The sequence below is a fragment of the Lissotriton helveticus genome, chromosome 8, assembly GCF_964261635.1.
Source record: "Lissotriton helveticus chromosome 8, aLisHel1.1, whole genome shotgun sequence".
In the NCBI taxonomy this organism is placed as follows: domain Eukaryota; kingdom Metazoa; phylum Chordata; class Amphibia; order Caudata; family Salamandridae; genus Lissotriton; species Lissotriton helveticus.
Window position 1 is genome coordinate 1,146,801,412 of NC_136069.1, and position 16,536 is coordinate 1,146,817,947.

A 16,536-nucleotide genomic window follows, 5' to 3' on the forward strand; every position below is an offset into this window, starting at 1 on the left:
CTGGGGGCATGACCTGCTAAGATGTCCAGCTAGATTCGCGTTGCAGTGGCTCCAGTAGGGCCTAGCCAAATGTTGCAAATATCACGAAACAAATTCCCCATCTTCCTACCTACCAAATGCCCAGATCTCCTGCTCTATATATGGCAGTTGGTGCATTAGCATTTTTTGGGGGCGAGTTAAGACTGTTCAAGTTTTGAGCGGTCAGGCGCATCGTGATAGTCTAAGCATATATGTAAAACACAAAATATCACCATGTGCTATTTCACCTCACCCGCAAGATGATTTCTCTTCCAGTTCCCCTTGACACAGGAAAATAACAATGTGACAAAAAACACAGAAAAATGTAAACGCATACATCAGTAATTATGACTGTCCGGCCTTTAACTGGCTGCTTGGGTTTCTGAGTTTATATGTGCTGGATAAACTTATGTTCCATTCCTTATCGGTAGTCTATGGTAAAGGAAAGAAAGCATAGACAGATTCCTCCACCCTTCATTATTCCCCCGACAACTGCAAAACAACCCACCAGTCTACATCATTAAACTTGCAGATGTCTGCTATTCCTGCTTAAAGGGGATGGGTAACACCTTATATCGACAGTGATACGACTTTCAACCCGTAAAGCTATTTCAAGTAAGAAGCTCATGGTAAAATGATGCAAGAGCACTCAAAAATTGTTCAGCTTGCTAAGTGTCAATTTCAGTGTCAACCCTTCCTTTCCTTTGTGTTTTTTTTTTTACCCCTGTTGACCTTGATGTTTGCTCCTTTCTTGCATTCAGGTAGTTAATTATTTCCATGTCAAGTCACCATCCAGATTCTGTAGAGCAAATGTTGTTTCTCCAGGAGTTGCTGAAGGACTGGACGAAACTGCTGCTGCTTTGGTAAGAGTATGGCTGAGAGACCCTAATGGAGGGAGACATTGCTATCCAAGAACAGAAGCAAGACTTGCACTGCTTCTTTTAAGAACTTTCTACTTTATGGAAAATGAGGATTTGTTACCAGGTCCATCTCTTGGGTAATTGGTTCCTCTTACATTCCACGTTCCCACAAAACGCAATCTTTGAAACTGGATGTGTTGATAACTCAGTATTGGTGAGTGCATTGTCCGCGGCCATGTCTCAGTGGGGCTGAGAATATGACAGTTTTTTCAGCCTGACTAGTCAATCGTCTCGTGATCTCATCCACACTATAATATAGCCTTATAGCCCGCCGTAGAGGGCAATACCGGGTATTAAAGGCCCCGAGGGCCTTTAATAAGGGAGAGGGACTTTAATAGCCGGTATAGCCCAGCTACGAAGGGCTATAAGGCTATTAGAACATTCTGCCACTAGAGGGCAGAATGTTCTAACAAAAAAGAACAAAGCCTTATGGGAGCGCGAGGGGATTGGAATCCCCTCACGCTCCCTGAAGCCTTTATTCACAGCCAGAGCGGTGAACAAAGAAATATTGGAATGTTGGAGCTCCGGGCTTATACCAGCCATTATAAGCCCCGAGCACTCCATTGTTTTCAATGGAGCTCCCAACATACCAATGTTCTAATAATTATTTTAATGTCCATTTCTTCATCCATATTCCCTGCGTTCTAAGACTTTCAAGACTCTGCCAACATTAAATATCGTAAATGTACGTTCAGCAATTGAAATGAGAAGGGATAATCCTTCCACCATGGGCGACAGAAGTAGATCTCGAACAATAATTCAATGAACCACATATGCTCGGTTCACATAGGCAGAAAATACAGTTCTACTTTGGGTCCAGCTGCATCCGAACCTAATAATGATGGCCTTTGAATGCAAACCAATAACAAGTTTGAAGAACTTTGACAGCCAGTCTAACACAGGGTATGCAGACCGAAGAAGCATAATATGGGCAACAGTGCTGTTGCTTATTGCTAAATAGTTAATCTGCAAATAATTGTCATACACTTAGCATGGCACCCTAAGCTTCAGCTCATATTTATTAAGGGTATGGGGAAGTCTCACAAGCCTGTCTGCCTCTACATGTGTCACTCTGCCATGCAGAAGTTGGCAAGGAGAAAGGTATAGTCTAACATACAATCACAAAGATCCATGGCCAGACACCATAACTGGGAGAAACTTGTGCCAAATTGTTTAAGTGGAACATTCAAGTGATGACATTGGTCAAAACTACCCTTCTTTGTGTGGGGCCAAAGGGATACATATAGGAATCCTTGGGGGAGGTTATGCTATCAAAGTGGGAGGGGTTAGATAGATTGGGGTTGACGGGCCTAGGGTATTACTAGGGATGACCTTTGATCTGGTGGGATTGTCGCAATAAAAAATCTGTAGACTACAATGTAAGGTGGGATGCACATGTACAACTGAATGCTGTAATGCTGCACATTATCACTGACATTTGTTTAATAAAAAGAAGGCTAAAAAAAACTACTCTTCTTTGGGGAACTAGTAGAAATCAATTAAATATCATGTAAATTGCTTTCAATTTAAATTGTTATGAGGTTGTAATTTGACTTCTCCCATCTTCTCTTGTGCACAGGCTTTAAAGTACAAGGAAGGCTACAGTGTATTCCAGCTGAACTCTGGTAAGTGGATTGCGGTGGTTGCCAAAGTGACTGGTACGCTCATATGTACTCCTTTTAGTAGGCTCTCTTCTAAGCCCGGAACAGAAGAAACACTTAGAAGATGGGGACAGACCACAGTTTATCTTTTGGTCCAATGCAGCAACAGTTGAATTTGCAAGGAATCTGATAACCATCTGCAACGCAGATGGTCATCCAGTAGTTGCCTGCTAGATGAAAAGGCTGGACTGACTGTTCTGCCAGTGGTTTCATCAACCTTCTCTGGACATTGAAATATTGTCCCATTTTGTGATCAAAACAATTCTAACGTATTGGAACTTCTGAATCGGCTTTATGCACACTTTTGGTGGGAAACGGTTTTTACAACACAGGCTGAGTCATGGATGCCGTTTCAAAGCAAGCGGAACAAAGCTTGCCTGAACCACACATATGTCTTAACAGCTGTCTAGATGCAGAGTGAATGGGCAGGGAGAGGAACAGGAAGGATCAGGAGAGGAAGGGGACCGGGACGTGGCGTGCTAAGTGGGGATGGGTTGGATTTTGGGATGTAGGGTAGTTTTTAGGGCTAGGGGTCAGTTTAAGGGTTCAGTGCGGCTGGAGGGGGGGTGTGGTAGTTTTTAGGGCTGGGTTTTAGGGATCAGGGCAGTGGGGAAGGGGCAGTTTTCATGGCTGGAGGTCAGTTTTAGGACTTAGGGCGAGGGCTGTCTGAGTCGTTTTTTGGGCAGGGGCGGGTTTTAGGGCTCAGGGTGGGAAGTCAAGGTAGTTTTTAGTGTTAGGATAGGGTGGATTGCAGGGCTGGGGTATCGGGTTTTAGGGCAAGGGGTCTGGGATGTGATCTTTACCATGCATATCCCTTTACCAATCATGCCTTTACAACAAAATTTGTTGTAATGGCATGCATGGTAAAGACGCGATCGTGGTTCAGACCGCGTTGTTTAGGCATGCATTTATGTATCATACAACCAGTTGGTTCACTAAGTTACCAGAGAGTGGAGTATGTCTAGAGATAGGTGGATGCTGCTCAATGCGAAGTCACTAGCTTGCTGAACCTGGTGTTCATGTATGCGTAATTCAAGGTTAGTTTCTGCAGACATATACGTGATGAACATTTTAGGAGTACATGGACTCTTTTTGTGATAGAAAAGTCTGTGACTCTTTTTCGGAGTACAGCAAGTGAACCTTGCATCCTGGCAGTGGATAATGTGCAACCAGTGGTATTGTATAACCATCCTGGATTTTTAGAGGGGTAGTATTATTCTGTAAAGATTTAAGTAAGATCGCAGATCACCAGTCTACTCGTCTTTCATAAGGAAGTACTGGTGGAAAAAACGCCTGGACGCCGGACACTTGAAAAACTAGTGTGACAGTCTGATGACTCCGGAGATGCCATATCTCAGTGAGGCGTGTGTTCATCTGATGCTTTCGCATGCGCATTTAGAACGCATGCATTCCCAACGCATGGGATGTAATGGACGCGCGCCGAGATGGCCTCCGGGGGACACAGACGACAGGGAGACAACGCTGGAACAACGACGAGACAGGTAAGGAGGTGCTGTTTTGGGGTTGCGTTAGGGCTTAGAGCTAGTTGCAGTATAGGTGCTGTTTTGAGGTGGGGGATTAGGGCTACTAGAGCTACTTGTAGAATGGGTGCTGTTTTGGGGTTGCGTTAGGGCTACTAGGGCTACTTATAGAATGGGTGCTGTTTTGGGGTTGCGTTAGGGCTACTAGGGCTACTTATAGAATGGGTGCTGTTCTGGGGTTGCGTTAGGGCTACTAGGGCTACTTAGAGAATGCGTGCTGTTTTGGGGTTGCATTAGGGCTTAGGGCTTCGTGTACTATTGGTGCTGTTTTGGGGTTTCCGTAGGGCTTAGGGCTACCTTCAGTATAGGGACTGTTTTGACCTTTGGGGATTAGGGTTTAGGGTTGTGGTCGTAGTGTAGGCTTGATTTACTGTTTAGGGCTTAGGGAAGGGTTAGCGTGCCATATTGTAGGGTACTGTTTCATGGTTCAAGGATTAGGGTTTAGGGTCGGGTGAGGGAAATGCGCATACGGCAAAAAATTGCTATGTAATAACATGAGGGTGTCTGTTCGCGATGTAACTATTTCACATGCATGCCTATACGAATGCGACGTAACGGTATGCGATGTGATTACTCACGATGTAAGGGCACATGCGATGTAAAGGCATGCGATGTGAGTGTTTGCTATGTATCATCATACACCCATCAGAAGAGATCTGCTAAATTCCCCAAGTCCCTTTTGTAAAGTAGTTAGGGTCTACTGAAGGGAGTCTGGGATAGACGGGTTACAATGGAGGCCACCAAACTGAGTAACTTGCACTCATAATCGGTGTACACTCAGGGACGCTGCCATCTGCCTGTTTCTGTATTAGCACACTTACATTCTAATGCCTGGCTGAGCTGTAGATTGTCTAGTGCCTAGAGGCCATTTTGGTGGCATGAGTGCACTACGGGCATTTATGTGCTCAACACAATTCTAACAATACATCAAGGCCACAATGACCTAGCTGGATTAGACTAGAAGCATTTCTCAAAAATAATGCCACTTTAAAAAGTTAAATAAACACCTGTCATTGTGACTGCCTGGAACCGCAATTAGGAAAAGCTTATCGATTGTGTTACACTTGTCAAACATTTGCCAGGCTTTACCGTTTGCACATGTCCCACTGCCACCCTTGGCCATCTCTCCAGAGCACCGTCTTTCAGCAACGCTCAAGCTACACCGCATCCCCAAAGTGGAATCTTGTGAGATACACTACTGTGATTAAACCAATAAATCTAAGACGCGCCCAAACATGTCTTGTTTTCTCGTTTTGTTGTTTTTGTTCCTTTCAAGTTTGACCAAGATTCTTTTTAATCTTTGCCAAATGTAACTTTTGTATACGTGTACTATGAGGGAATTACAAGCACGTTAGGGGAGAAAAACAAACTACAAGTTTAACACGTTGTAACAAAGCATTTACAACAAACTAAATCTAACTCTTTACAGATAGGTGCGCCGAAAGACACTAAATATAACCATACCAATGCCTTTAGGTTGCATAAACCGCCCGCAATTCAAGACAAAACCCTGCCAGAAGCACCTAGGAATGCAGAAATCAACAAGCTCAATGCAATATAGCAGGAGATAAACAACCGAATGTCCAGCCAAACGCAGGTATACAAATAATTAAAAAACGTATAAACTAGCAATAAAGGGTTCAGGAAAAAAACCTAGGAGGGCGTTTCAAAGAAAACGAAGTCATTTGGGTAGGCACTTTTTTGTGGAAATACTTATGTCTAGCACATCAAAATAGTCCAAATAGAATAACAATTTTTGTGAAGTTGTCGAAGAATCGAGATTTCTTCCATGTCGTTCCAGTGGCTTAAATTCTCCAAAAATGGTATAATACAGTCATCTTTATGCAGTCAGAGGCCTACAGTATAACCAGAGATAGTAAACCGGACTGAGATTAGCATCTTTCTGGTTATTGTTGCGCTTCGCTCTCTTTCATGCAAATCAACTAGAGGCAGAAAAGTCAATCTAAAGTTGGCGCAGACCACCTGCGCCACAGTCAACGAGCGAGTCCTTACAGATATTCCCACTGTCAACTCCAACAGCGCCTAAAGAGTTCAGCAGAAAACTAAAGAGCACTACAAGCACACAAGAGACCTATCTTCAGCTGCTTTTCTTTTACTCCTACCAGGTGTAATATCAGATGAGTAGGGGGCAATCACTGAAAGAGGAACAGACCTGCTTGCTGAACTCCTGGTTAGAGGCTTTGGTAAAACCCTACAATTTATTTAACTTGAGCACAGGAAGGAAAACCATCATACTTCTGCACAAGACATGGTCAGTCGACTGGCTTAGATGTCGCTATGCACTCACATATTAACCAGAGTAAAATATGAATTCAAAAAGGCAAATAAAACGCTCTTTTCAGTTTAAGGACGATTTTTTTTTTCTCATGTCAAATAAAACAGCACTTTCGTTGGTACCAATAGGTAAAAAAAAAAATGTTGTTCTTTAACTCGTGCACATGTACAAATATTTCGCTCTGGCATGTAAACCTGCGAAGCTTTTCAAGGCATGTGCTTTAGGTCTATTGTGAATATACAATGCAAAACACAGTAATATAAGGGCATCCAGGCATGTTATCATCTTGTGCTTCATAAAAGAAGTCTCGGTCCATCTAGGGCACCCTCAAAATAAAATATAATGTCCAAAGAAGTAAATCAACACCAGAGCAAGTTTCAACTGCTTCTGTTTATTGCTCCACCATACTTCCTTTGCGTAAGTTCTAGTCTCCAACCCCCAAAACTTGGATACAGGATTTTTGGGATATATGAACAAGAATTCTCACCAGCAAGTGTCATCCTTCAGCTAACAGACTATCAGATTCATCGGTCTCCAGATCTATCAAATCTGCTCCCTCTTCGATCGTTGCAGCAAGGTGCTCTGAGATATCTAAAGGTGTTGTGTACCACTTTATTAAAACACTAATAAATTAAATAGTTATCATTGGCTGCGGTTCACAATCGTAAATTGGGCGCTGATGTCGTTTTGGTTAGTTGAAGGTAATTGTGATGGACTGTTGGCACCACATACCCTGTGGCTTGCTCAACAGGCATTTACAGTGGGGCCTGCCAGGTACGTAACAAGACCTAGGGCTTCATTATTAACAATGACCAGTATATGAAGTCACAGGCCCCACTGGTATAAAAGTTCTGCTGGAACTCTGTGGTCCCGGTGCATTTCACCTGAAAGCTTTATCTGCAGGTGAAGTCTCCAGGTGAGATCCTAGGAAGAAATTAAGATTACCTAGGAAATTGTGACCAGATTACCCAATTCCCTACCCAATACCTAATTTTCAAGAAGACTCTAATGTCCCTTTAGTGATCAGACAGAAACTACATCCCTTCAGAGTTACTGGTACGCCCTATCTTGATGACTCCGGAGCACAGTTAGTGGCAGATGTCCCAGGGCATGCTAAAGAAAGGAACAGAACAATTACATCCTGAACTAGGTGCCTCCAGGCACACGCGCATAGCAGTTATGGAAAATATATGCCAAGACACATTTAACTAATACTCTTCAAAAAGAAGCATTTAGTGAGTCTGCCAGTGTTTACCATTGATGGGAGTTGTAGGGTGTGGCTCATCTACCTGTAGATCAGATGCCAAATTTCAAACCTAGATGCCATTAAAAGTACTACCAAAAAACAGGCAGATCTGTAAGAAGCACGATTGAGCAGATCCACCATGAGTGGATAGAGAGGAAGTGAAAAGCTTAAAGAAAAATGCAGTATAACACCAGGTTAAGCACTAACGCAACAGCATCCTGCATCCCAAGCCAGCAAAAGACAACCCAGTACTATTCCACAGAAGAACACGGAGAAGACCATGGGCGCACGGTGCTGCCTCAGTTTGTACTCAACACCATGCCGCAAGACAGTTATCAACATTTTTGGCACAAAAACAAAATACCTGCAGAAGGCCAGAGATTTAGCATGGCTGATAAAATACTGAAACGTCTAATGTATACAGAGATCTCCCTAACAACTTGATAAAAACAGTGCACAGCAATTTACAGAAGAAATGCAAGCCTTAAAACAATTTACTGGCAGACAGCATTTATGTTAAAGAATCCTAGTGAGCAATTTGCTAACGGACAGTCAATTCTTTACAACGGTCACCTGATTGTCATGATTTCAGAATTGAACACATTCTATATGTTGACAAGTGTCTTCAGTGAACCTGAAAATGAAAACCGAATCTGCTGCTTAGTGCTGAGGGTAAAACCCCTAGTAAAGGCAGGGGACAAATAGAAATATGGAAACTCTTACAAAAGTTTTACATACTAGCATGCAGGTGAGTTTTCTAGACTTGGGGATCTGGGCTGCAAGTGTGGCCAATCGGAGACGTGAAACTTGGACTGTAAGCACCTGCTCAGACACTATGACACAATGTGTGATCCTTAAAATCTAAATCACTGGTTTCTCCCTGTGCCTCGGTTACTAATTCACAAGCTTGGAAGGATAGTTTGTCATATTCAATTTGATGCCAATTGGTGATCATTAATTTAACATTACTACCCCCGCCAGCATCCTGATTGCCATCCTCACAAAATGTGGCACAACCTCCCCATGAGACAGGTCCATGTTTTATAACCTAGCCACAATACTCTGCGATCTACTTACGTTCCTTGCCCAGGAAGAAGGAGTAGAAGCAGAAATGGTTGATGCTCAGGTACAGCGACCCTTGGCGGGGGACGCGCCCCTTCCAGCAGCAGCAGGAGTAGTTTGCAATGAGCTTCTCTGCTTCGGGGAAGTTAAATCTGCTCTCAAATCTCACCAGCGCCTCCCGAAATTTCTCCGGCTCGTCTTCCTGCTCAGCCAGCTTACTACTGCTCTCCTGTGCAATCAGCCCCTGTCAGGATGGAGGAGAAGGGAACTTTAGGCAGGGACCAGGTATTATGCAGCAACAGAGGACCAAAGCAGGGGGCAACATTCACTGTGCTAGTATTATTTCACTATTTTGTCATCTTAACACACATTTGTACTGTGGGGGAAAAGTTTCCCCCCATTAATACCAGTCTAACAACTGAATACAGCAATTGTGTAAACATAAATCGTGTGTAAGTGGTTATTTGAAATGTGTCCTTTCTCTGAAGTTAATGTCATAAAATGGTCGATGGCAAGGGCAGCTCCCCCGCTATAGCGGAGGAGCTTATACACTGCTGCTACCCAGATTATTTTATTATCATTTTCTTGTTTGTCGTTGCCTCTGCTGGGTAGACTAGTTGCGGGCGGGCAGGGCCATCCTCCCGAGCTTCAGGAAGCGGAGTTGTGGGCACTACTAAGTGCGCATGACCGTTTGGACGGCTTTCTTCGGCCGGCCAAACCGCCATGCACACTTACCATTTCTGCACCTGGCTGTGTTGTACAGCGGGGTGGAGAAAAGCCACCGGCTCCCAGGCACTGTCTGTGCGGAAATGCAGGCCACTCAGTCCAATCACAGCACTGCTCTCATGCTTGGAATAGCCTGCGCAGTGTGCGCCAGTCGAAGATGGGGAGAGGAGGAAGACAGAGCGGACGCAGAGTCAGGTAATTTCTTTTTGTAATATATATTTAATTTAATGTATTTATGGTTCCCTCCCCCGCGCTGCCCTATTTAGTTGCATCAGGCACAGCCGCCACTGAAGATGGAGGGAATAGAGTAGGCAAGACACAGACCCGGCCATGGAAAACCCGTGCATACGGGGACCAGGGAGCAAGAGTTTCAAGGAAGAGGCAGGGAGGCAGGATCCAGAGCAACAGACATCAATCTTGCAGGGGGCAATGAAGCCGATACCATGCATTTGCTCATTTCTGCAAAGTCCTTGCTTAGATTAATCGGCCACCATTGTATGCAGTTGAATAGGTTTTCCCATCTCAGTAAAGCCAAGAAAAGACAACGTTGTTTCCTGTGCGCATTCTTCTAATTGCTTCACCAATGAAATTGAGACAAGCCTTATGCCAATTGAGCAATGGCAAACCACCATCCGTCTTTCAAGACTGTTTATAATCAACCAGTGGCTCATGAAGGCATGAGTGGCTCATGAAGGCATGAGTGGCTCATGAAGTCATGAGTGGCTCATGAAGTCATGAGTGGCTCATGAAGTCATGAGTGGCTCATGAAGGCATGAATGGCTCATGAAGGCATGAGTGGCTCATGAAGGCATGAGTGGCTCATGAAGGCATGAGTGGCTCATGAAGGCATGAGTGGCTCATGAAGGCATGAGTGGCTCATGAAGGCATGAGTGGCTCATGAAGGCATGAGTGGCTCATGAAGTCATGAATGACTCATGAAGTCATGAATGGCTCATGAAGGCATGAATGGCTCATGAAGGCATGAATGACTCATGAAGGAATGAATGGCTCATGAAGGCATGAGTGGCTCATGAAGGCATGAGTGGCTCATGAAGGCATGAGTGGCTCATGAAGGCATGAGTGGCTCATGAAGGCATGAGTGGCTCATGAAGGCATGAGTGGCTCATGAAGGCATGAGTGGCTCATGAAGGCATGAGTGGCTCATGAAGTCATGAATGACTCATGAAGTCATGAATGACTCATGAAGTCATGAATGGCTCATGAAGGGCTCATGAAGGCATGAATGACTCATGAAGGAATGAATGGCTCATGAAGGCATGAATGGCTCATGAAGGCATGAATGGCTCATGAAGGCATGAATGGCTCATGAAGGCATGAATGGCTCATGAAGGCATGAATGACTCGATCAACCAACAATTGCTGACCTCAAAATACTAAACACAACAGGACGCCCCTGTGAATATAAAATGACAAGAATTGTGATTGAATCTGCAAAACAGCTCAAGCTCTTGTAAAGATACACATACACCGCATCCTCAAAGGGAAGAAGGTTTATTTAAGCGGCTTCTTTCACCTCAGCCGCCTCTCTTCAGCTCCTCCTTCTCAACCCCTTTTACCATTTTGAATCATTCCATTCCACACGGGGAACTTCTAGATATAATAAAGAACATGCAACAGCAAAGGTTCTGCATACTATGTTCAGAATACCACAGCTCTCTCTGACAGATCTAAAGTTATTTTCCCATTCTCCCATATGTATGTTCAAAATCACTCGACTTCGCCTGAATATTAAACCGACAGTGCCATTAATAGGCACCATAGAACTTTCCCTTTTGGCGTTTATTACAAAAAAGTTATATAGTATAACTTTTTTTTGTTGCTAAAACTGAATTTTAATTTGGGGCGTCCAAAACATGTGAAGATGGGACAGAGGGGGGCACTGAGTTCATGATGGGTCACTCCTGCCAAGGAGCAACAGGAACATCCAGTTACATTCTTGTTCTCCCAGTGGCACAGAACCCTGCAGCAAGATTGTTAACCAGGAAGCAGTCCTGGGATTCAATTTCCTGAAACTCGAAATCAGAGAAATAGCTTTTCTTCATCACACAAGTCCCCTTCAAGATCTTTTCTCACCTACAAATGCTTGGAAGGAGTGCAAACCCAAAGTGTGACACACCAGTGAACTGCCTTAGCTCTTATGTCAAGAGCAGAGCTTTAAGTGGGATGAAAAAAATGGGGAGGTCTCTAAAGGGCGCGTGGCCTGTGTAATACAGGTGTGGCCTAAAAACGAACTAGATTTCTGTGACTCCCAAGCTTCCTGTTATTGTATCCAGATGTAGAACACAACAACTGACACATCTAATACCAGAAAGGACTACTGGTTAGCCAGTGGTTGTTAGCCGTTTAAGATAAATGAACAACAATGATTTTGTTGTAAACTTTACTATTGAAAATATTTCAGTGCTGAAATTGTGAGACTGAATTAAGCAATACTGAGGCCTGTGGAAGGTTAGTGGTCTTCTGAGTGTCTCGATCACTCCTGTTATGTTCACTCCGTTAGAAGGGTCACCATTTTTCTCCCCACAGCCTGTACATCTGCATGTCTTGCACCTCATCTCTTTCCTCTTCACCATTCTTTTAACTTACTCCTGACTGCACTTCCTTGCATCTCCTTTACTTCACCACCCTCAAACACACAACATACCCACTCACTGTCGCCTTGTCAATACTTTGACAACTGTATACTTCCTTCATACACATTTGCAAAGAATCACAATTGCAACTGGAATACATGACCACTGCTCTGCAGAGAGGCCAAGAATTGGATGACCATGTATTCTGACCGACTGACAAGCATTGTGAGAAACTCTGCCTTGATTATATTAACGTGTTTTACATTGATTGTTCAGAAACCGATCAGTGCTTTTGCCATTAACGTTATGGGCATGAAATGTAGCTCCCAACAGGGACCAGCTTCAATGTACATTTTAATTACTGCCCTGTATGAAACCTGAAAGGACCCTACCCATTTAAAGCCCTGGTCAAGAGCCTTCTTCAGGTCACCTAAACAGTCTCCAGCATCAAATGTGGTAGTCGTCTTACAGTACAAGAACTGCTTGATGTCTCACCACCTTTAGCCATCTGTGCCCAAGTCACCCACCTCAGCCTCATAACAGAAACCCAAAACAATGCTGGATTGACAGCACAGTTGTCTGCTGACCTATTGCTGCCAATTCCTTTCAAGAAAAGAATGGCGTTCGGTTTCACCAAGAGGAATATTCTCTCTCACCTCATGCTCCTTTTTTTGCTGTATGATTACGCCTTTTCGGAATTGCTTCCAGTAAAATAGAAGAGGGACTATTTCATATGTGAAAAGTACACTCAATCACCAAATTGTTTGGCACATTCAACGGTTTACCTTATATATAGACTTTCTATACAGAAAACACATATGTGTTCTATTTTTTCCCCAGCATTAGCTAATCCCATAGGGTGGCTTTAATGTGATAGACAGCAAATGCCAATGTTTAAGTGTAATGGCACATTAAAGCCCGGACTACTGGACAATGCATGTTTCATTTAGTCATTATGCTCTACAAATAGATATGCGTAAGCGACTAATGACGCAGAAATAAAAATTATTATTATTACTGAGTTTTATATAGCGCCTGGTTACCCTTGGGCATCCCCGCGCATGTCAAGAAGCAGATCTAAAACATTTCATCTTGGTACAATTTAGAATTTTATTTGCACAATTGCATTTTATTCATTGAAAACAATAACTGATCATATCTTCACTGGAAAACGCTATTGGATTTCAATGAAAACGTCACCAATGATTTGCCATTTTTATGATCTTGCATATTTTCTTTTGAGACTTAACCGTGACACTCACCCTAACCATAAACCTAGGTGCAAAAAGTATCCCTGATCTATTCCAAACCTTTGACCTAGACCTCAGTGTCACACTCCCATAAACCTAAAATTGAGTCCAATCCTTTTTCCGAGTATCACACAACTCCAACCCTGATCAAAACATCAACAAAAATTGTTATCCTTCAAACAAACTGATTTGCTACCCAGTATTTCTTAAATGAATTTCAATGATATCCCTAGCCTTAGGGCTATGTTAGCATTTACCAGATTCGTCTGATTTTCACTATTAAGACGGAATGCATGTGTAGCATCATGACACTACCATGTTGCTTTTGACTCCTGACTATATACTGGATCTTGGAGTTACGAGTGTTCTGTGGGTTACAGAAGAAGCAAAGTAATTCCCTCAGGCCTCTGAGTATGATGTCTCATCAATCCAGCGAGTGTGGATATGAAAACGTCATAGTTGCCTGGGTGGTACCCACCGGCTGGATGACCAGCTTCACTGGATCTTGCCCACAGTCATGAATATCCATCATTGTTGTTCGTGGAGGTAGTGCAGGAGGGTGAGCCCTTTGAAGTTTAGCTTAGTGGGCATGCTTAGAAAGGAGAATCCCCTTCCCAGCATCTGTTACTGTTGAGCTTATTCTGTGGTCTTCTAGAAGGCAACCAGGTTATCGATATGGACTCCTGCTAACTAAATCTAGTGTGCTCACAATGCTCCGGATAGGTTTGGAACACTCAAGCAGAAATGGAAGGGTTGTATCAGATCCCTTGAAGACGCAGAATAGAGAGAGGTCAAGTTGGAACCCCAGGGCAATTTATATTTTAACCCGCATAAAACGATTCAATTGAAATACCTGCATGCCGCACAATCTACATCTCAACAGCTATGGCATGTGGGTAGGTTCTCATCCCCTTTCTGTTTCCGTTGCACAGATCCAAATGTTGACTTTTAACATGTCACTTGGATATATCCTAAAATTGGGTACTAGCAAAACAGATAGAATTAACACCAAAAGTAGCCCTCTTGGGGGCAGTAGAGGAGGACACGTTCTGATGGGCACAATAATTGCCAAGAGGGACGTTTCAAGAAAATGGAAATATTGATAACCTCCCACACTGATTGAATGGCGAGCAGCAGTGGATTGGTGTGCGAAGCCAGAGGAACCCATATACATTGCGAGAGGTTGCCCTCACAAACACAACAAAATTTGGGGATACTGGTGGGACTACTATGGACTCACAAATGACTAAACTGATGCATGTTGGCAAAATATATGGGGTGGGCTTTGCAGCAAAGAAACTGTATGTACTGGGTGCTGTACCGTTTTGTTTCTTTATAAAATAAATAAATCGGTTTATAATAAATATGAAGTCTGCTCAACTCTAGTTATCCTAGTGAGTGAGTTGATGGCCACTTTTCTGAAGAACACATTTCCCCTCACACAGGCAATATCCGAACTCAACATGTAATCCAATACTCTCTTATATAATCTGCTAGCTGTGTCTTAGCAACTGTTCATTTGTAAAGAGCTTTTATCCTTAAACACCATTTCCACTTGGAGACAACAGCATAAACTAATAGTACTGCACATGTTTTATGTAATGAAACTTATAAAAAGGATTCTTTTGTAAATTGTTTGTATGCCGTAGTAACTATTCCACATAGGTCTTGATCGCACCAGAGAAAACTTCAACTAAATGTAATTGTAACTTGTTGATAACTGATGTGGTTTTAATGAGAGATCTGATAACTCTTGAACAGAAACATGAGGAAGAAGGAAGTTAAGTGGATAAAATGTAGAGACAGAACTGACAACTTTGTATGTAGAGGAAGCGTGGGGGGGGGGGGTCGCAGTTCAAGACCAGGTTGAAATTTATCCCACAAATACCATATGACAATATAAACACCTTAAATGAGGCTATGTTTAAACAATTGAAACACATACACAACAAGGTTTCAAAGGAAAGCTGAAAAGTGATATGAGAGAAAGATTGTACAAACAAACTATGCAAACATAAAAAAAAAGAGAGTGCCTATGATAGTGCAATCCTCTGACAAAGTGGGCAATGTAGTCCTTTGGCCAAAGGCAGTGACAGAAGCCCATAGGTATCTGAATGATGCAAGCTATTATGTGAGAGTAACGAATATCAAATCGAAATAAGAGTTTGACCAACATCTTATGATGTGGAGAAATAAGTGCCTGATTAATGGTGATGAATATGTTTTTTTAAAATAAGATTACCCTAAACGTTCAATCTTTTATCTCATCCCTAAAGTCCACAAAATGTTAGCAACCGTCTGGACGCCCTATTATTGCAGCACAGGGAGGTGTGTATGAGAATGTGCCTAGATTATTTTTTATTTTTACTGAATTTTATATAGCGCGAACTTAACCCGAATCAGGTATCAGAGCGCTTTACAAAGCACCAGTTGCATTACATGAGGACACATTCATTTTTTGTTAGGCACAAGGAGATTAAGTGATTTGCCCAGAATCACAGGATATTCAGCGTCATTGCAGAGACTCAAACCCACTTCCCCATATTCGTAGTCGACCGCCCTAGCCGTTAGGCCAACTCCACTCACCTAAATCAATCTTATGGTATCAAGTCTACCATTCCATATAAAAGACACATCTGACTTCCTGTGGAGGATCTTTGATATAAGCTGGGAGAGGGACATGCTGCTGATAACTTTAGACGTTACATCACTGTACACCAGCATAAAACATGTGTAGCAGCTTTAGGGCCATTAAATATTTTGTCTGAATAAGACCCATTACATTTTACAAACACAGCTGAATGCTGCTGAAGATCATTGAATACTGTTTAACCAAGAACATTTTCACATTCAATAATGAGATTTACATACAGCTGAGAGGGACAGCTATGGGCACCTACTTCGCCCCTAGCTATGCAAATTTTCATATAGGTGGGGGTAGGAGCAGGTGGTCGGGAGTCTACAATTGGAAAAGTGGTTTAGAAACCTTATCATATGGGTATGCTTCATAGACAACCTTTTTGTTATTTGGAAAGGTAGTTGGACGGCAGCTGAGGAGTTTGTGGGAGAGGTCAATAAGAACGATTTTAATTTGATGGAATTTTTATAGTGTTAGTCAAAATACACAAACAAAAACTGACTACTACTCTTTTAAGAAAGCCCATGGCGAGGAGCCAAGCTCGCGAGCGTAATGGTCGCCTTTTAGCTCGGCTCCCGCAGCCC

General features: G+C 42.9%; 1 protein-coding gene across 2 annotated transcripts in view; it reads right to left on the bottom strand.

The window, feature by feature from the left end:
- The window catches only part of TBC1D8 (TBC1 domain family member 8), a 559,729-nt gene that overhangs the window by 264,941 nt on the left and 278,252 nt on the right, over positions 1-16,536 (bottom strand). For both annotated transcript variants that reach the window (XM_078658030.1, XM_078658029.1), the window contains exon 4: positions 8,760-8,988. In XM_078658030.1, the coding sequence (XP_078514156.1) occupies positions 8,760-8,988 (229 nt within the window). The remainder of the gene's footprint in view (positions 1-8,759; positions 8,989-16,536) is intronic.